The 20,218-nt window shown below is 45.3% G+C and overlaps 1 protein-coding gene and 1 long non-coding RNA gene across 3 annotated transcripts in view; both read left to right on the top strand.

The window, feature by feature from the left end:
* Nucleotides 1-2: 2 nt before the first annotated feature.
* Nucleotides 3-14,235, top strand: LOC311604143 (glucokinase regulatory protein-like; the record flags this gene model as incomplete). Its single annotated transcript, XM_084793659.1, has 9 exons — nt 3-80; nt 7,762-7,883; nt 9,028-9,126; nt 9,495-9,592; nt 9,927-10,003; nt 10,359-10,463; nt 10,924-11,007; nt 11,984-12,117; nt 14,112-14,235. The coding sequence occupies 9 exons, from the start codon at nt 3-5 to the stop codon at nt 14,233-14,235; spliced, it is 921 nt and encodes a 306-aa protein (XP_084649785.1).
* Nucleotides 14,236-16,627: 2,392 nt separating this feature from the next.
* Nucleotides 16,628-20,218, top strand: part of LOC311603877 — a 51,180-nt gene continuing 47,589 nt past the window's right edge. For both annotated transcript variants that reach the window (XR_014781299.1, XR_014781300.1), the window contains exon 1: nt 16,628-16,672. This is a non-coding gene — a long non-coding RNA (uncharacterized lncRNA). The remainder of the gene's footprint in view (nt 16,673-20,218) is intronic.

Raw genomic sequence — 20,218 nt, 5'->3', positions numbered from 1 at the left:
GAATGGACCCGTCCCTGGGCAGCGCGGACCCGTCCCTGGGCAGCGCGGAAAGGCTTTTAAACATGATTTTACTTGGAAAAGTAATTTTATAGGGACCTGGGGGTGCAGCTTAAGATTTCTGAGCACAGACTGTAACTACAGATTTACAGTTTAGAAAATGAGATATAATTTATGTACTGTACATAAGATTGTTCCTTAGAAATGAATACTCAGTATATCAGCATAGTTACAAGATTATCTGATTGTTTTGGAATGTCTTGCATGCATACCTATTTTGCTCAAATCCACACCCCCTCAATCCCTCCCCTCGGGCTCCTCCCTGACTATGCTCATATGGTGGCTCTGCCCTCCTGACTTCATGGATGCGCTGGAGTAGGTGTCTTCCTCCCTGGCAGCCACCAAATTGCCGATAGCTTCTCAGTTATGGGTGGGACTTCATGAGTCCCTCCTCCATCCATGTTGCAATTTTAGACTGGCTTTTTAAAAAAATATATTTTAAACTTATTCTTTCGCCATTTCATAAATATACACAATGCCTTGATCATACATCATATCCATTGGCAACTGTCCTCTCCCACGATACCTGGATCCCCGGAACCCATGCCCTTCCTACCTCCATGTTCCCTGCCTCTTATTTCTTTTCTTCTTTTTAAGGCAAGTTATTTTATTTTATTTTATTTTTCACTTCGTTTTGTTTTGGTTTTGGACAGGGTTTCTCTCTGTAGCCTTGATTGCCCTGGACTCGCTTTGTAGACCAGGCCGGCCTTGAACTCACAGAGATCCACCTGCTTCTCCTGCCCTGAGTGCTGGGATTTCAGGCTTGCATCACTACATCTAGCCAATTTATCTTTTCATTAATTTGTTTATTTAATCACTCTACAGCCTGGCTGCAGCCCCTCCCTCCTCTCTTCCCAGTTCTATCCTCCTGCCCCCTCCCCGCTCTCCCTATCCCCTTCTGCTCAGAGAAGGGGGGGTCCCCATGGGTACCAACACACCCTGGCATATCAGGTTGCAGCGAGACTAACTCATCCTCTCCCACCAAGCCAGACAAGGCAGCCCAGCTATAGGAAAGGAATCCAAAGGCAGGCAACCGAGTCAAAGACAGCTCCTGCTCCAATTGTTAGGGGCCCACATGAACAACAGGCTGCCCTTCTGTTACGTATGTGTAGAGGACCTAGGTCCAGTCCATGCATGCTCTTTGGTTGGTGGTTTAGAGTCTGAGCTCCCATGGGCCCAGGCTAGTTTACTCTGTTGGTTTTCTTGTGGTGTCCTTGACCCCTTCATCTCCCTTAATCTTTCCCCCCAACTCTTCCACAAGACTCCCCAAGCTCTGCCTATGGGTTGGCTGTATCTGTCTCCATCAGCTTCTGGATGAAGCCTCTCAGAAGATAGTTATGCTAGGCTCTTGTCTGCAAGCATAACAGAGTGTCATTAATGGTGTCAGGGATTGGCTCTCTCCCATGGGGTGGGTCTCAAGTTGGGCCAGTCATTGGTTGGCCATCCCCCTCAATCTCTGCTCCATCTTTATCCCTACTTTCTTGTAGGCAGGCAGAACAAATTCTGGGTCAAGGGCGTAGTAATCTGAGGATTAAAATATAAAAGCAAACTGGGTGTGATAATGCCCACATGTAACCCCAGAATTCTGGAGATGGAGGCAAAAGGATTGTGAGTTTGAAGGCAGCCTGGGCTACGTAAATTCCAGTCCAGCCTAAATCACAGTAAGTACCTGTCTCTGAAAGACAAAAATGGAAGGAAAGAAGGGGAAGCAGATGACCCAGCAGGTAAGGAGAAAACCAGGGCATCTCTGGAGACACACACATGCACACAAGGACACACATATATGTACAGACATATAAGCAAATAAATGTAAAGGAGAAAACAAGGGACCAAGCACAGTGGTCTATGCTTTCAGGTGGTGAGTCTCTGTGGGTTTGAAGGCAACATGGTCTACATGACAGATGTAGATGGTTCAGAGATTAAAAGCACAGGTTGCTCTTCCGGAGGACTCAGGTTTGATTCCCAGTACCATCTGTAACTCCAGTCCCAGTAAATCCAACACCCTCTGCTGGCTGCTGCAGGAACTGCATGCACATAGTGCTCAGAGATACATACAAATACACATATACATAAAATAATAAAAATTTGAAAAAGAAAGTTCCAGTTCAGCCAGGAATACATGTAATGCCTTGTCTAAAAAAAAGAAAAGAAAATTAGAGAAGGCAGACAGAGGAGGAGAGGGAAGGGAAGAAACAAGAAAAAAAGGATAACTCAGTCAAAACCTGGACTAGAAACATGAGTAGATGTTTCTTTTAAAAAGATACCAACAAGCCAGGCATGGTGGCAACACCTTTAATCCCAGAACTTAGGAGCCAGAGGCAGGGGATCGATGTGAGTTCAAGGCTAGTCTGGTCTATAAAGTGATTCCAGGACAGCCAAGGTTACACAGAGAAACCCTGTCTCAAACAACAACAACACACAACAACAACAACAACAGATACCAACAGCCCCATGAGCATGCAAAATGCTCACTTCACAGATCTCTGGGGAATGAAAACTAAAACCACAGTGTTGTTCCATGTCATGTCAGGATGGCCAACTCCAAAACCATAGAACTAGTCTGTATGCTAACAAAATTACAACCAAACCAAGCACATAGGACGACTGTAAGGTTGGCATGCAGGAGGTACAAGCCGGACAATCATGAATTGAAGACAGCCTGGTGTTGCAGAATTATTTAATCCATTGTGAACCCTGAGATAGCAAACTGTAAAAACCTGTTTCTACTTGTAGAGTGGCTCAGCCCCAGCACACGCCTTTAATCCAAAAAGCATTCTAAAAACAGGATAAAATAAAGTTAACCCTAGGTCAAGAGGTGGAGCAAATAACCATCTGACATGGATTAAACAGAAAGGAGAGGCTTTGACTTGAAGGGTATTTAAGACAGCATAGAGAAGAAAGAACTTTGCCTTCTGCCTTCTGAGATGTGAGCTGAGTAGAAAGGCTTTTTCCTTCTGGGACTTCGGCTGAGTAAGAAGATCAGCTGGGTTCTTTCGCTCCCTCTCTGAGCTAGTATGTTTTTACCCTAATATCTGGTTCTTGAGTCTTTATTGGTAAAATTAAATGGCTGAGATTTTGTTTATAAAAGAACAGCCTGGGATATATAGTTGAATGTCAAGCCATCTTAGACTGTACAACAAAATCATCTCTTAGAAAATCGACCAACACCTGGGTGATGGCAGCAGTGTATGCCTTTAATCTCAGGCAGAGGCAGGCAGATCTCTGAGTTCGAGGTCAGCCTGGTCTACAGAGTGAGTTCTAGGACAGCCAAGGCTACACAGAGAAACCCCTAGAAAAACAAAAACAAAAAGAAAGAAGGAAGGAAAAAAATCAACCAACCACCACCACTACCAATAACAAACAAGAAGGACAGTGTTGTTAAGGATATGGAAAATGTTGAATGCTCACATACTATGAGTAGGAACACAAAATGGTGTGACCACTACAGAAAACAGTGTGGAGGTCCCTCAAAGACACAAACAGAACTACTGTACGATCCAGCAGTCCTGCTGGGCACTTGCCCACAAGAGTTGAAATCAGCATCTCAAGAACAGGAAGTACCAGTCCTCTGTTCACTGCAGCACTGCTCACATTAGCCAAGCTTAGAAACAACCTCATTTTCCAGTCTAAGAAGTCAGATTTATTCCATAAATCACAGAAAGCGTTACCTGGAAGAAGCACTTGCCCAATATACCCTGAGATCTGTCAAAGCAAAAGGGCAGCTTCAATGTCCCTCTCTTCTCTCTCTCTCTCTCTCTCTCTCTCTCTCTCTCTCTCTCTCTCTCTCTCTCTCTCTCTCACACACACACACACACACACACACACACATACACACACAGCTGTGCTGCAGGCTCCAAGCACTGGGGCTGCCTTGGAGAGTCTTCCCAACACTGCTTAGATGAAGATCTTTTTCTTCTTATCAAAGGGATTGATTACCCAACCCTAGCCTCCATGAGGATCGTGTCAGTTCTCTATTTTTACCGTGTGTGACTTCTCTTCATTCTCATCCTAGAAGAGAGTTGAGACATCTGTTCCAAAACTGAAAATAAGTGCTGCTGGGACACGATCCTGAACTCACGCAGAGCAACGGAGACACAGGAGCCCTGCATGGATGCTTGGCCGCCTAAGACAGTTAGCCACGCATCTGTCCCTACCCATCTCCAGAGACTTACCCATTGATGAGAGGTGATCCACTCCAACTAATACAGCACGTGTCCTAGAAGGACCACAGCCAAGTGTATGAGAGGCAGTGCTTGGCTCATGGGTTAAGAGCATTGGTTGCTCTCTGAGAACTGCAAGAATGTGGAGCAAAGCTGGGTGTGGTGGCACACATGCCTTTAATCCCGGCACTCCAGAGGATCCCTGTCAGTTTCAAGCCAGCCTGATCTACAGATCGAGTCCAGAACAGCCAGGGGTACACAGAGAAACCCTGTCTCTAAACAAACAAACAAACAAATACAAGTAACTCCAAAAAAAAAAAAGCATGCAGCACAACAAATGACATGGTAAAGGCCAAGAGCTAATATAAAACGTGATTTAAAAGGTCATTATCACTGTTGTGTGGCTATCAGTCATGCTGTATTATAAGAAAAAGGAGGCACTTACTCCAGCATTTCCTGGTTCCTTTAATACTCCCTCAATAAAGGTTTTAATTTCCTGAGAAGCTGTAAAGCAATGCAGGTGTATTTCTCAATGATTTGGTGCACAGGGCCAATAATGATTGTTTAGTATAGAGTATAATATTTTAGGGGTAGCTAAATACATGACATCATGGATACCGTATGGTACTGGTTCCACCATAAAGTGTGTATTATGGAATAAGCCACATTCTCAACACACAAGACACCATGCCCCTGTGTAGCCAAGATGCCCTGGACATACAGAGATCTACCTCTGCCTGTGAGTTCTGGGGTTACAGGACTGAAACAGCACACCTGAACAAAAAAAGACGGGCTTTAAGAGTTGAAGACTACACTTGCAATCCTTAAAAATGCATTTTTCAAAAGGGGCTTTAAAAGGGCAGTCAACACTAAGAGTGAATAGCTTTAGCAAGTTTTGAAAAACAATAACAAGACTATATAACATCCCAATAACAAAATCAAAACCAAAATAGTCAAAAGCAAAACCACAAACTAAAACACCAACAGAAAGTTATGCTCAGCAGCATTCTGTCACTGCAGATTTAGCAGCACAGGCCAACAGCCTGTGGCTGGTCTTGAACACTTAATGGCAAAGCGTTCACTTCAGTCCTCTCAAGGGGTGTTGTCAGAAAGGAAAGTGAATCAGACCCCAAAGCAGCCTTAACTTCAGAGCCACAGCCTCAAGGTCTCAAAGCTGCAGAGATAACCAAGGAGCCACAGGTTGAAAATGTAAGATCTGTTCAGTGGATACCTGGACCTGAGTTCCATGGTGAGAAGTTCTTAGGACTAAACTGTGTCTCACCATCTCTAGGTGTCAAGTCTGCAGAACGGAAACCATCCATAATGTTGGGAGGTAGGAGGACACCTGAAGTAACTCTGGGGCCAAAATTGCAGGAGACAAAAAATCTGTGGATTTTAACCCAGAACCAGAGCTGAAAAAAGGGAAAAAACTGTGCATCAACTTCAGAGCCACAGCCTCGAGGTGTGAAAACTGTGCCATTACAGCAGGAGCCACAGCTTGAAAATACGGAATCTGTTCGGTGGATACCAGTTAAGACTTCCAAGTTAAGAAATCTACACCGAATCCTGGCTTACAATCTGAAGGCATCACAGAGAAAGAGGTAAAGCCCTCCCTACAACTAAGAGACGGGAAGACATCTGATGCATTGATTACGAGGCCCAAGATACAAGGTAAACAATCAAGACTCTGCAGTTACAGAAGAGATGTCTCTATTGAGGCTACTTCAGTATTACAGACTTTTAGGGGTCTCTGGATTGAGTCTAGAACCAAGAGTACAATGTGAGGAATTAGAGTCATTGGTACAAAATTTGAAATCTTCAGAATTAACCTCTGAACCACCTATACTAGTTGTGGGACCTACAGAGTTAACTACAGGACCCACACCGCATAGTAAAGATGTGATCCCAGGGCCACAGCTCCATGACATAAGATCTAGGCAAATGGGTACAGAATCACAGCTGCAAAATGAGCAAGCAATCTGTGAGTTTAACACAGCAGTCATCTAGAGGAGTAGTAGATCCTGAAAAGGCAAATCTAGACCCAGGGCTACAGAGTCCATCACCAAAGGAATCAATCGAGGGAACACAACCTCCAGAAGTGAAATCTGTGGATTTGAATGTAGGCCCACAACAGCCAATTGTCAAGTCAGGATTGATTCCAGGGCCACAATTGTAAAGTGTCAGATTTCCAAAGTGAAATTCTTAGGATTAAGTTGTGGCTCACCATCTCAAGGGGTCAAGGTGTCCTCTACAGAATGAAAACCATCCATACTGTTGTTTTTTTTTTTCTTAATCTTTATTTCAAGCCTGTTTCTCAGATCAGTAACCGGTAAACACTCCTATGATCTCAAACAGTCTTTGTTCAGAGAAGCTCTTTTGCCACCTATGCACAGTCAGCGTTGACCAAGCTCTGTTGTGTCTAACTCGGTCTCCTTCACAGATTCAAATGTCAAGTGCGGCTTTTAAAACTGGGATAGAGTTTCACTCTTAGGCCTTATGATATCCTGTCTACAACACTGAAGGCCTCTTAACCTCAGAATTCCTTCCTGTTCTTCTTCTCTGTGTCCTGAACAGAGGTCACTAGAAGCATCTATTCCTACTTTTTTCCAAACAAAAACTTTTGCCTCCCATCCCCCTTTGTTCTTGGTGGCCACAGCTGAGACCTTCCTCTTGATCTTCACGTGAGATAGGAAGGGAAATCCCGTGGTAAATATGACTTGTTCTTGTTTCACGGCTCTTTCCTCCTCACTCTACTGGTTGGCTTTGTTTGGCTGTTTGTTTGTTGTTTGTTTTCTTTAAAGGCTTATTTTAAAGTTTTGTGTGTGTGTGTGTGTGTGTGTGTGTGTGTGTGTGTGTGTGTGTGTGTGTGTGTGTGTGTCCTTAGAGGCCAGAAAAGGGCATCCATTCCCCTGGAGCTGAGTTACAGACAGTTGTGAGCTTCCAGATGTGGGTGCTTTCTGCACCCACTCAGGTCCTCTGCAAGAGCAGTAAGCACTGTTAACCACTGCGCTATCTCTCCAGCCTTCGCTCCTCTGTTTTTAACCACTGGTCATGTCATTCTCTTTGCTGTAATCTTTGCTTGATGTACTGTGTTATAAATCTCTACCCCTGTCTGCTTCATATGTCTGTCTAAAGCATGGGAAAATTACCATAAGACATGATGGAGAAGGTTCTCAGAAAGAAAAGTATCCTCGGAAAAGCCTTGACTCAGCTGACAAGAGACCCAATCCCTGGCTCCTTCCTGGAGAGTCTCGAATGCGGCACAGAGGTGGCCAGAGGTGGCCCTTTCCTTTTCTTCTCCTTTCAGCTGAGTACACTTGAGCATCCCTCCCTAAACAACACAGTAAAAGGTTTGCTCAGAATCACTAGCTAGCGTGAACGTCTAGTGAGGACCACCAAGCAAACCCATGCCTAGGAGTCACGAGGCACACTCCAAGGATCACCAACACCACTCCGTGCTCAAGGGGGTCATGAACCGGTGAACTGGTAGATTCCTGGGTTGTCCTCTTTCTCCCATTTCCTCATGATCTCACTGCCTCCTTAGCCTGGGGGGCTCAGCGGCTCCTCCCGGATGAAAGGTGCAAGTGCCACCAAGATTCTGCTGGAAACCTTGCTACTGGTGGCCCATAAGACTGTGGACCATGGGGCTGGAGAGATGGCTCAGAGGTTAAGAGCACTGATTGTTCTTCCTGAGGTCCTGAGTTCAATTCCCAGCAACCACATGGTGGCTCACAACCATCTATAATGTGATCTAATACTCTCTTCTGCCGTGCAGGCAGAGCACTGTATACATAATAAATAAATGAATTAAAAAAAAAAAAAGACTGTGGACCAGGGAGTTATGTCCTCTCAAAGGTATGAGGAAACAGACGTGTTGGGGAATCAGATGCAAGCTGTGGCAGGTTCGGAATCCAGAGGTGAGCTTTCAAGACTCCTTTGATTTGAGGATGAGCCAGGTCATACGGCGCTGGAAACCAGCCAGCAGAATCAGCCAGTACCTGGATATAGGGCGTGAGGATTAGGAAAAAAAATAGGAAAAAATAGAAAAGATATAGCAAAAGAGATTTAAAAAAAGAGAGAGAGAAGTATTCAGGAAGACTAACAGTGAATACTGTAGCCCTCAAGTTTATTTCTCTCAGAGCTTTTATACAGCATTCATCCGTGTGAACCAGGAGATTCTTGGAACAGAAACAAAAGCTACCAATTACTTTAGTTATCTATGTGCTTAGACTTCTTTCATCTCAAGGCCAAAGAAGCACATCATGCTCCTATTCTCACCTGGAATTAATAAGAACTTTCTTATCTAGGAAGTTAGCCAACACAAGTATCTTGGCAAGTCCTCGAGGCTGTGTGAGAGTTTGCAAGGCAAGGTCGTAAGTTCTCTGGCCTGCTTCTGTTAAGCACTCAAATAATAGTAATAATAATAATAATAATAATAATAATAATAATAATAATAATAATAATAATAATAAAAAATAACTGGCTCCTGATAAAACAGCCTAGAACCCACCTGTGTGACTTCCCTTACCAGAGCCTCCAACCAAGCTTCCAGAATACTCAGGCCTGCTCTCCTCTTGCCTTTTGTTCTTCCCACTGAAGCCGGTTTAAAAATAGACCCCTTTCTGCCCTTATCAAAGGCAGTCTGGGTGTCTTTCTCCCGCCTCCTTTCCTCTCTCCCTTCAGCAGGGACTAGAAAAAAACTTTAAAAAACAAAACAAAACAGGGAGTGTGACTTCCACCTAGGTGTGGGTAGGGGTACCTGTGTCTTTTAGGGGAAGCACTCTCTGAGAATTACTAAATTTTCTCCTAGATGCCTTTGGGAAATCCTGCGGACATTCGAGAGGGCTCATCAGGTGACCTACAGTCAAGGTTCCCAAATTGCCCCTCTAATAAAACAAGTCAGCACCAGGTATGTGGCTGTGTGTTTATAGGGGACATCTTTTGTTGTCATTGTTTTGTTTTTTGAGACAGGGTCTCTCTGTGTGTATCCCTAGCTGTCCGGGAACTCACTTTGTAGACCAGGCTGGCTTTGAATTCAGAGCTCCACCTGCCTCTGCCTCCCAAGTGCTGGGATTTAATCCCAAGGCTGGGGTTAAAGGTGGTGACCGCCTGGCTTGTAGGGGACATCTTGAGAGTAGAGGAGACTCTGTGAGATGTGTTAACATGGCAAGAGTGACGGGGCCACATGTTGGAAGGTCTTGCTTGTTTATTCCTATGTTCTTCTTCGGTCTCTTTTCAGGGTGATCACTGGTGTCCTGGCCTCTGACTCACTCTCAGCCTGGAGAAGAAAGGCTGGGTGCACTTGGTCGGCGGGCAGACCCTCGGCATCATTGCCATCATGGGTGGAGTAGAATGCATCCACGCCTTTGGTGCTGGTGGGCCCTGGTCCTCATGGTCCTCCAGATTCCAACCATCCCAGCCCATTGGTCCACTATGAGAACATTTTCCTACAAACCCCAGAGGTTCCCCAGAGCCTATCTGTCCTATATAAGGAGGCATTTCAGTCAAATGCTTCCTTGGCTTGAAGCATCAAATTCCACCTCCATCCTTGATCTCTCTGCTCCCACCCCAGTGCCTAACTAAAGCCTCCCTCATTACTTATCACTCACCCACATCCCACTTTCTGACCCCATCACAGCCCTTGGAGTCTAGAGCCTTCCTTTCTCCTACAGCCCATCACTCTTTTCTCTCTGACCTTAAACTTCCCAGATTTCCAAGATGTCCATGGCTTTCTCATTGGTGACCACAATGACATGTTTAACGAGAAGGCGGAGCTCACTGACCAGGTTGGAAGAGGACAGGATTTGGAAAGTTGGGGGCTTACTGGTGTGCAGAGGGCAGTAGGGGAGGTGGGGCCTGGAGGTGGGGGAATATGAGGGATGAACAATCCCAAGGAGGAATGTCGGTCAGAGGTCATGGCGAGCTGAGGGAGTGGGGTGTGGAAGGCTTTGGGTTTGCTCAGCTTTAGTCCGCTGACCTGCTACATCACCTTTGGCAAGATGCTACCATTCTGAACCCTGATTCTTTTCAACTGAAATCAAAAGGACAGTATTAGATGTCCCCTAAGGTCCCCTCTAGACTTCAGGTCTGTGCTCTTGGGTGTCCTGCTGAGAGCAACTCTCCCATCTTCTTCTGTCCCAGGGTCCCCAGTTCACCTTCTCCCAGGATGACTTCCTGACTTCCATCCTGCCATCCCTCTCAGAAATTGACACTGTGGTCTTCATTTTCACCCTGGATGGTGAGAGGGCAAGGGCTGGTTTAGAGGAGCTGTCATTTCTCTGAGTCTCAGGGTACCTTGTCAGAGGGAGGTTACGACTGCTATTACGGTGATAAAATACCATGACCAAAAACAACTTGGGTAGGGAAGAGTTTATTTTGCCTTATAGTTCATAAGTCTATCCTGAGGGAAGTCAAGGCAGGAACCTGGAGACAGGAACCGCAGCAGAAGCCGTGGGCGAGCACTACTTGCTGCCTTACTCCTCATGCCTGGCCCAGTCGGCTTTCCTAGGACACTCAGGACCACCAGCACAGGGGTGGCACCACCCACAGTGAGCTTCAATCAATCAAGAAAATGCACTACAGACTTGCCCACAGGCCAGTCTGATGGGGGCCATTTTCCAAATGATTCTGGTTTGAGACGTAAAACTATCAGCACAGGTGCAGCCAGGCCTTCTGAAACAGACCACTCCTGTTTCTGTCTCCTCAGGCCCCTCTAAGGAAAGTCTTTCCTGCCATCATCAGCATCACATGGCGGCTTCTTTTCTTCGAATCTGAAGGGAGCTACATCCAGGTAGGCAGGGATGAGATGGCAATGTCTGCAATGCGGCTTAGAAGGAGAGGAGCCCAAAAGACACAAAGCTACACGGGGAAAAGCCTGAGTCTTTGTCTTCTCCCCTCCCCCAGCTTGGTAAATTCTCAAATTATCAGGCCTCTATAGAGAGTTGCCAAGGCAACAGGTTCAGTTCTTTCTAGGAATATACAGAAAGGGCAGGACAGGCCACAATCATTGCATGCTTATTTGTTCTTTGGGACAGGTTCATTGTTGTTACTGAAGTCATTGTCACCACCCAAAACCCTTTAAGGCACTTTCTTTTGCGTGGCACACTGTGCTTACCCTAATGCAGCTATTGTCCTTGGTGGAGTCCGAGGTTAATAGCAGAACTATAATCTGGGAGATGCACTGAGAGGAACCAGGGGACAGCAGCAGTTTGTATGCATTTGCAGTTTGGTTTGGAGCGAACATCAGGAAATCTGGGTGCCTGTCCAGCTCTGCCATGTAGCCCAAGAAAGGAAACAGCTTTATCCCTCCGGGCCTGCCTTTTCTCACACATGACCTGGCCACCCTCCATTTGGCAGGACCAGGGCCCAGAAGGGGTCTGGGGGAGGTGTGGTCTTTTATCATTATTTAAACGACTTCCTTCTGAAAGCCTCCAGAGCTGACCAGACAAAGGCGGCACACAGCCTCACGGAAGCCAGAGCTCTTACACTCTCCTTCTTTGTCTTTCCTTCTAAGTGGCGTTCCTGTGTCACATCTCTGCTTCTTGGCATGTTTCCCACATTATAGGAGACTCTGTCTCAAAACAAACAAAAAACCCAAACAAACCTCACACCAATTACTTCAGCATACCTCCCTTAAGGACAAGGGCATTTGCAGCTCTAAGTAGCTATAATGTCCGCTCTGGGAATGACAGTTCATCTGATACAATCACCTAAATTCCAGTTTCCAGAGCTGTGTCTGGGACGTTGTTTTTATTTTCTGGATGTAGAAGCTGCTCAAGGAGACCCTGCTGACTCAGTTGCTGGCTATCTCTGCTCCCCTCCAGCAGGCTGCAGTCTTTTCTCCCCTTGTCTCTCGTGACGTTGGTAGTTTTAGAAGTCTAGGCAAATCTTTTTCCGGAACGTACCTCACATTTCCAAAGTGTACAAACAACTTGCTGAATTGGTTTGGTTTGGGTTTTTTTGTTTTTGTTTTTGTTTTGTTTTGTTTTGTTTTTCATCATATTCAGGTTTATTTTTTATTTTTTTTCCTTTTGGAGGAGACTAGCATGTCACATCAGGAGTCATCTGACATCTGTTTGTCTCTTCCTTGGTGAGGCCATGGTACTGGCTTATTCAGTGGTGGTAAAGGCTGCTGTTTCTTTGCCTCCTGCCACCCAGCAGTCCTCACCCACTGTTTTCGCATCTGCTGCTGAGTTCTGCTTGACTCAGTTGTTCCCAAGGTGACTCTCAACTGGTGACTTTCTGTTTCTAGCTCTCTTCCTCTTATATGGTCATTAATTGGCATTCTTTCCTAAGGAACTTCCCATCCACTCTCCACCCCAACTGTATTTGTTTAATGTCATCATAGATTCAAGAAGTTTCTCTCGTTAAATTTTTTTTTTTTTTGAGACAAGGTTTCTATGTAGCCAAAGCTGAACTAGAACTCGTTATAAAGCCAAGACTGGCCTTGAACTCACAACCTTCCTGCCTCAGCCTCCTGAGTGCTGGGATTACAGACATCCACCGCTGTGCATGGCTTAGATGTATTTTAATACACTTTATCTTATCTCATTTTGTTTTAATTTATATGTATGTGTGTGTGTGTGTGTGCCTGCTTGTCTGGTGGTGTGTACCATGTGTGTGCAGTACCATGGGCCAGAGGAGGGCTTTGGGTGTCCTGGAACTGAAGTCACAGTGTGGGTGCAAGAGCGTCGGGAGCTCTCCACCCTGAGCCTCTCCAGCCCCTCAACACTCACTCTCTCCCCTTTCCCCCTCTCTCCTCCCACCTCTTGTCCATGTTCCCTGCCGCCCCCCCCCCCCAGCAGGATCTGTCTGTGCAGCCCTGGCTGCCCTGGAACTCACTCTGTAGACTGGACTCTAACTCACCGAGATCCTCCTGCCTCCTACCTCCTGAGTGCCTGAGTGCTGGGATTAAAAGGTGTGCTCCTCCATGCTGGGCAGGCACCCTTAGTACATTCCCTCTGTCTCTCTGTCTCTCTGTCTCTGTCTCTGTCTCTGTCTCTCTCTCTCTCTGTCCCTCTCTCTCTCTCTCTCTCTCTCTCTCTGTCCCTCTCTCTCTGTCTCTGTCTGTCTGTCTGTCTGTCTCTCTCTCTCTCTCTGTCCCTCTCTCTCTGTCTCTGTCTCTCTCTCTCTCTCTCTCTCTCTCTCTGTCCCTCTCTCTCTGTCTCTGTCTCTCTCTGTCTCTCTCTCTCTCTCTCTCTCTCTCTCTCTCTCTCTCGTTAACATTTTGTTTGATTCTTCTCTCATATATTACCTCCCAACCACTTCTCCTCACAGTTCCCCTCCCCCACCCCCAGATCCACCCGCCTCCTCTGTTTCTCTTCAGAAAAGGACAGGCCTCCCAGGGATAGCAACCAAACATAGCAGGTCACATTGCAATGAGACTAAGCATAAACCCTCATATTAAGACTGGACAAGGTCACCCAGCAGGAGGAAAAGCCCCAGAAGCAGGCAAAAGAGTCACAGGGAGCTCCCACTCCCACCATTATGAGTCTAATAATTCTCTTAATACTTTTCATTTTAATCCTCAGAATGAGAGTTTGTTCAAGTTGGTTTCCTCAGGACTATTTACGTCCATATTTAAACATACTTCAGGTGTTTCTTTTTGAAAAAACAAAACAGAAAAAAAAAACCCCACTTCTTATTTCTGGGCAAAGGGTGGCAAACATTTTACATTTCATGTTTTACTCCCCTGCAGTGCACAGATGTCATCTTTATTGACAGCTCTGTGTGTGATACTTTACCTAACCAGTCTCTTATGTGGGGCATTAGTCTGTTCTTGACATTTCGCTATTGCTAAGAGTATGCATACGTCTAAGTGCTTCTTTGAGATAGACACCTGGGGATGCTAGCTCTTTGTCTAAAGTCAAATGCAAATGCCATATTGTTCCATAGGTTCTGCGCCATTTTGCTTTTCATAGCTACTGTTTATGACAAGGCTGGCTCCATGCAGCCTCCCAAAATGGCCCAGAGTTCAGTCCTCTTGCCTCAGCCTCCGGAGTCCTGGAATTATGCTTGATAATTATACTTGATCTTAATTATAGTGACAATAATACCACTTTTTAAAAACATTTTTTTACTTTTATTGAATGTCTATGCTCTACACTCAAGCACCAAAATTCCTCTCCTTCCCCAACCCCCAAGTAAAATAAAGCAAACAGACAAACAAAAAAATCTTGTCACAGAAGCTACAGTGTATCACGCAGGGTAGCACTCGGAGGAAGGATAGCAGACTACCAAGAAGAGACTTAATACCCTAGCATCATGTTCAGGGGGAGGAGGTGTCCCTCAGTCACAGTCATAGGGAAGGAGCACGGGGTGAAAACAGGAGGGAGGGAGGAATGGGAGGATGCATGGGATGGGATAGCAAATGAGATGTAATATGAATGATTTCATTTTTCAATGAAAAACAAACAAACAAACAAACAAAAAGAACACTGTGCCAGCTGGGACTATTAGGCAGAGTCTTATCCTCTGGACATCTTTAGCAATTGGAGGAAGATAGAAGAAAGGACGCTGCTGAAATACAAGTCAAATGGAACACACTAGGGTCAGCACAGCAGACTTGGTCAGAGGGGAGAGAGCCAAGAGGAGGAAGCATCAGGGAGTGATGCCAAAAGCCTCAACATTCTCAGAAGGACAAGAACAGGTCAGTGGCTTTGAAGCTCACTGGTGACCTTCAGAAACAGGCTCTGAGCGAGGAGTGAGTGATGGGTGAGGCAACAGATTAGCATCAGCAAACTGTTTACTTCCAGCCATGTCAAAGTGACGAGGATCAAATGTAGTGTTGGGCTCAGAGCAGAGGGGTTAAGTAGCCCTTTTGAGATACTCCAAGTCTTCATTTGGTTGCAGGCAGAAATGAGACAACTCTGCTGGACAAAGGTGGACTGAAGCCGGTGGCGAGGCTGAGTGGCAGTCGGGCCAGTCAGTAGGAGACAGTGGAATCAGAGGAGATGAAATATCCGCTCAAAACAAGGGTATGGTGACCTTTAGTACAGGTGACAGACCGATGCGCAGCAATTAATTGGCTTGAAGGGACTTAGCAGAAAAGTGTGAACCTTGGATTTTCATGTGGAGACCCCCACCCACCCTTAGGAAGAAGGAAATCTGAGCAGCAAGTCAGAACACCGGCCAGGTGGTGGTGGCTCACGTGTTTAACCCCAGCACAGGCAGAGGCAGGTGCATCTCTGAATTCAAGGCCAGCCTAATCTGCAGAGCAGGAAGGAGTTCCGGAACAGCCAGCGGCACACAGAGAAACCCTGTCTTGAAAAACAGAGCAAAACAGAAAATTGTGATGTCCAAGCAGGGAGTATCTCTCCCTGTTTCCTTGCTGTTGTAAATGTTACCTTTGCAGATATAAAAGTGATTTCACCCATCCCCCAACGAGCTCCGTGCGCCCCTCAGTGGTTGCTTTCCGTCTCAGGTGTTGAAGTTTGGCAAGTACCGTAGTGCACACCAGGAACTAGTAATCGCGGAGCTCTGCGTGAGCTGTTTTCTCTCTAGGCCATGATTTCCTATTGGGTTCTTTTGAATTGATTTCTAATTGAATGAGCTCCCCTTTCAGCTCTTGAAGCACGCTGATTCTGAATAGTTTGTACGACCAGTGTATCTATCCCACCACTAGATGGCACCAGTGCACCTCTGAGCCCCAGCACCTCTGGGGCGTCTCAGAGCCTTGGAGTTACAGCCTGGTTTACCCCGCAGGTAACGCCAGGACTGAGGCTCAGAGGTGGAGTATTGCAGCCACACAGGTGCTCAGGGCTCCTGAGCCAGCTGCGTCTTCTCACTTGGTTGTGTTCTGTGTGGCTCTGGGAGGGAAATTCTAGCAGCTCACGTTCCCAGCTACCTATGTACCTATGTTCTCTCTCTCTCTCTCTCTCTCTCTCTCTCTCTCTCTCTCTCTCTCTCTCTCTCTCTCTCTCTCTCTCTCTCTCTCTCCCTCCCTCCCTCCCTCTCTCTCTCTCTCTCTCTCTCTCTCTCTCTCTCTCTGTCTTTCTCCCTCCCTCCCCTTCTTAATAATTTAAAACATTAAGCAATCATTTAAATAAGGCATTGTTTCATCCAAAAATACGCAGTCGTTCTGCTTTTGTGTCTCTGCTCTGGCGCCCACACACTGGGCTCTGGCTTCCACAGGTCATTGGTCAGCAGTGGCAGCGGCCCTCTGGCTTGTCCCAGATGTGTGAGCTCTATAGAAATCTCAATAGAGCCTCTTCCAGGAAGTTGTTTCCATTCTTGACCAGATCTTCTTAGCTCTTCCTTCCAGCTGGCCATGCCCATCTCCTTGCGGCTGCTACTCTGTGCATCTGCTTGGCTCTGGGGAAAGGAGCCAATCAGTTGGGCAGAAGAACAGGAAGTAGAAGGCGGGGCTTCCACAGGAGGTGAGAGGAGCCTGGAGAGGAGTTGGCAGTTGACAGTTGGAATTGCTGGAGAGAAGCCACCTGAGAAAGATCAGATTGGCAAGTGATTGGGATATATATATAGTTTATGAGGACATAGGATTAGAGTAGTTTATTTTAGTTTACTAGTAGATTAGTATTAGTTTAGGTGTTGCCCAACATAGTGCTTGCAGCTTTAAAAATAAAATTCAGTCTCATTGTATCAGTTATTGGCTTCCTAGGCCATACAAATAAGTGTAACATTTCCTTCCCTTTCGTTCTCTACTGGTGACAAGAGTGGCATTGTCATAAGTCATGGCTCATTTGTGGGTAAGATCGTCTATTGAGAGGCAGTGTGGGCTTTGTTGCAACACTGATGTGGTTGCATGCCTCCTATTCACTCTGCATTTCCTTAATGGTGGTGACAATTATCCTGTAGCAGATTTTGTGAGGAACACATGGAAAGCTCATAGTGTCAGGGCCTGGCATACTTAATAGATGCTTGGTAAGTGAAAATTCTTTTGCTGACTAGAGGAAGGGAACAGGAATGATGATATTATATCGAAAGTTGGACAAGGTGTAGCCAGGCAAAATTAATAATGCTGTTGTTACCAGAGTCACTGTATGCTACTGGGGAAATTGTGTTTCTCTCTGGGTTCTTTATCCCATTAATAAAATAATTTAAGAATAGACTCGAGTGGGAAATTGTATATAGTTTTATAAGCATTCAAAAGAAAATTCCCAGAGCAGGCAGGCTTTAGATCTCAGCAGCTACCCAAGGAGGAGAGTGGAGGAGAGAAAGAAAAACTGTGTCCTTGAGTTAGGCTGGCATGGAGGGGAGGCACACAGTGATGGAGAGAAGGAATGAGGAAGCCCAAATGCCAGGAAAAGCCCATTAGGTTCTGCCCGCACCCTAAAGAGACAAAAGAGGAACAAAGCCGCATGTTTTACTTAGAAAGGTGGACACACCCACAGACCCTCACCGAGGCTCTTGACTGTGTACTAGGGGGCAGGAGGAGAATTCTGTATGTCATTAAAGGTCTCTTATTCCACCTGTGTCCTTAGCATGTTTGAGGTGAGCTGTCATCCCGGGGGCTGCTCCTGCCTTCCTGAGGCACGGCCCCCTAGCAAGGTGTTTGGATTAACTCTAAAAGGAGGAGACAACAGCATGTGTCTGCGCAGAGGCGATACCGAAAGACCTGGACACACATCAGATTTAAAAGACTTAGTAGGAAGAGGATGGATAGAAAATAGCTCAAGCATTTTATATGTTAATAACATGTTGAAGTAGTCTCATTTTAGGTATCTAGATTTAAGTATTATAAAATAAACTAAAAAAAAAAAATGTACCTCCAGAACATGCAAGGAAGCTATGCTCTTACCAACCTGACAGCTCTTGGAGCTTAAAGAACTCAACTGTATTTTAAGGACTTGTGTGAAAGCTTTGAGGCTTCTTGATCTCTTTATTAAATGCATTATATTGGTTGTGTGTGTGTGTGTGTTGTGTGTGTGTGCACATGCATGTGTGACTAACTCAGCATGCACATGAAGATCAGTGAGCAACTTGCAGGAGTCAATTTTCCCTTTCATCTTTCAGTGCAGGCTTTGTCACTGCTGCTCTGTGTTTCAGGCTAGCTAGCTTACAAGCTTCCCAGCTGTGCCTCTTAGGAATGTTAGTCTATCGACATGTGCCACCACATCTGGATTCTTTTCTTTCTTTCTTTCTTTCTTTCTTTTTTTTTTTTTTTTGGACACAGGTTCTGGCCATCAGACTCAGGTCAGGTTGTCAGGCTGAGCCATCTCACTGGCCCCATCGGTCATTATTGATAATGGTAGTTTAGTAATAATTTGAACATAAAGTAAAAGAGATGGCAAGGATTGTCCACAGTTCTTCAAATTCTAATGCTGAATTGAGAAATAAAAAATAAAGAGCATGTGGTGAGTCAGCTGTAAGTTTAAAAATGAGAGCTTTGTGAGTCCAAGGGACAGGATGCTTAAAGAAAGGCCTCTCCTTTCATGGTTACCTGGCATTGACAGATGCAAGCTAGTAGTTAACTGATCTTAGGATTTCATTCCATGCAAACTACTAAAACAATGCAAAAGTAACCAGAGTAAAAGGATACAAGAACCATACTAATACCTTATATTAGATGAAGTCATATGTCTAAATTTTCATTAACATTTTCTAATATGCTGAGTATAAAACATTAGCTGGTTTTAAAACTTAAAAGTAAATAATAAACCTCATCTGACCAGTGTGGGTTAGAGCTCTGTTGTGTTCTTATTTGTAGTATTTGCTAATCTTTTCTGGTGGATTGAAATTTTTTCATCTGTATCTTGACTTTACACAGCCTCCTTTTTATATCAACATGTGAGGAAGAATATTTGTTTTATCTATCTGTCTATCTATCTATCTATCTATCTATCTATCATCTATCTATTGCTGTTGAGGCCCAGGTGGGAGTTTGCAGTGTTCCTAACTTAGTCCCAATGAGATAGTCTTCACTCCAAGTGACTTAGAATTCATTGTCTCTAACTTGCCGTCTTGGAAGGGACCCCTGCATTTTGTACCATTTTATATAGAAAAAAGTGCAAACAAATAAAACCAGATATGTCTTTGTTTCAGAGATGTTAAAAGCAAGAGTGTACCCTAGAACTGATGAAATGAATGAAGACTTCAAGGATGAACATGTTTGGGTGGCAGGGGCTCATTTTACATATTGTCACATAGGTTAGGGCTGCACTTGGGTCCTTTTAGACTATGTCACGTTCAGGGAATGTGTTTTGTTGCCCTAAATGGTTCTTTTTATTCATTCTATAAATAGCCAGGTGAAAGCCAAGTGGTGAGCTGCCTTTCAGCCATAGGCCAGGGCAGCAAACTAGTTTCCAGCAAGTCTCTTTGCCTCTCCCCACACCAGATGCACACCACCCCTGTCACCTTCACCTAGCCTCTACCAAATCTGTTCCTGCATAAAGGAAGCCCTGGGTGGTCATTTATAGCCTCCTGTGAATTCTGAGAAGTGTTGAGCTGCCTGGGGATGTTTGCTTTGGAAACCTTATCTCTAATTATCAGCCAACACTCCTTATCTGCTTAGAGAACTTTCTGGTCTCTCTGCCCTCCCTGTGGAACAGGTTTCTGTGGGGCAGGTTAGGAGGAGGGACTGGAAGTAGCTCCTCCCCTGCCCTGGGGGAGGCTGGGGCAGTTGTGGAGTGTGTCATCCCTTTCCCAGAGCTCTCCCTTGCTCTGTGCTCAGTCTGTAAGAAAGTAGACTTCCATCTGCGAGCACTTTGTCACTGAAAGGAAAACAAGCATTCCTGACTAATGCCATTGAATTTTTACCAGTTATAGCTCCTTTGAGAGTGTCTGTTGAATTTTAGGGAAATCCTGTGATCTAAAGAAACTAGTTACCTGCTTTCTAAGTGTCAGCCAGATTCTGATGTTTTCCACATTTTCTGCAGACATACTAGGGAGGTTATTCTTGGTTAAATAGTGGAGGTTTTCTGTGGGACTGGAGGATGAAAGCAGAACCCTGTCCTTGTGTTTGTGGTGCCCTGATCAGTTGTGAATCTGCTGATACTTTGTAAAGGTTTTTACATCATTAGTTCTAGGTTTAGCATACCAGACCC

Source organism: Acomys minous (genome assembly GCF_964271855.1).
Source record: "Acomys minous genome assembly, chromosome: 8".
Lineage (NCBI taxonomy): Eukaryota > Metazoa > Chordata > Mammalia > Rodentia > Muridae > Acomys > Acomys minous.
This window is presented reverse-complemented; position numbering and strand designations above follow the sequence as displayed.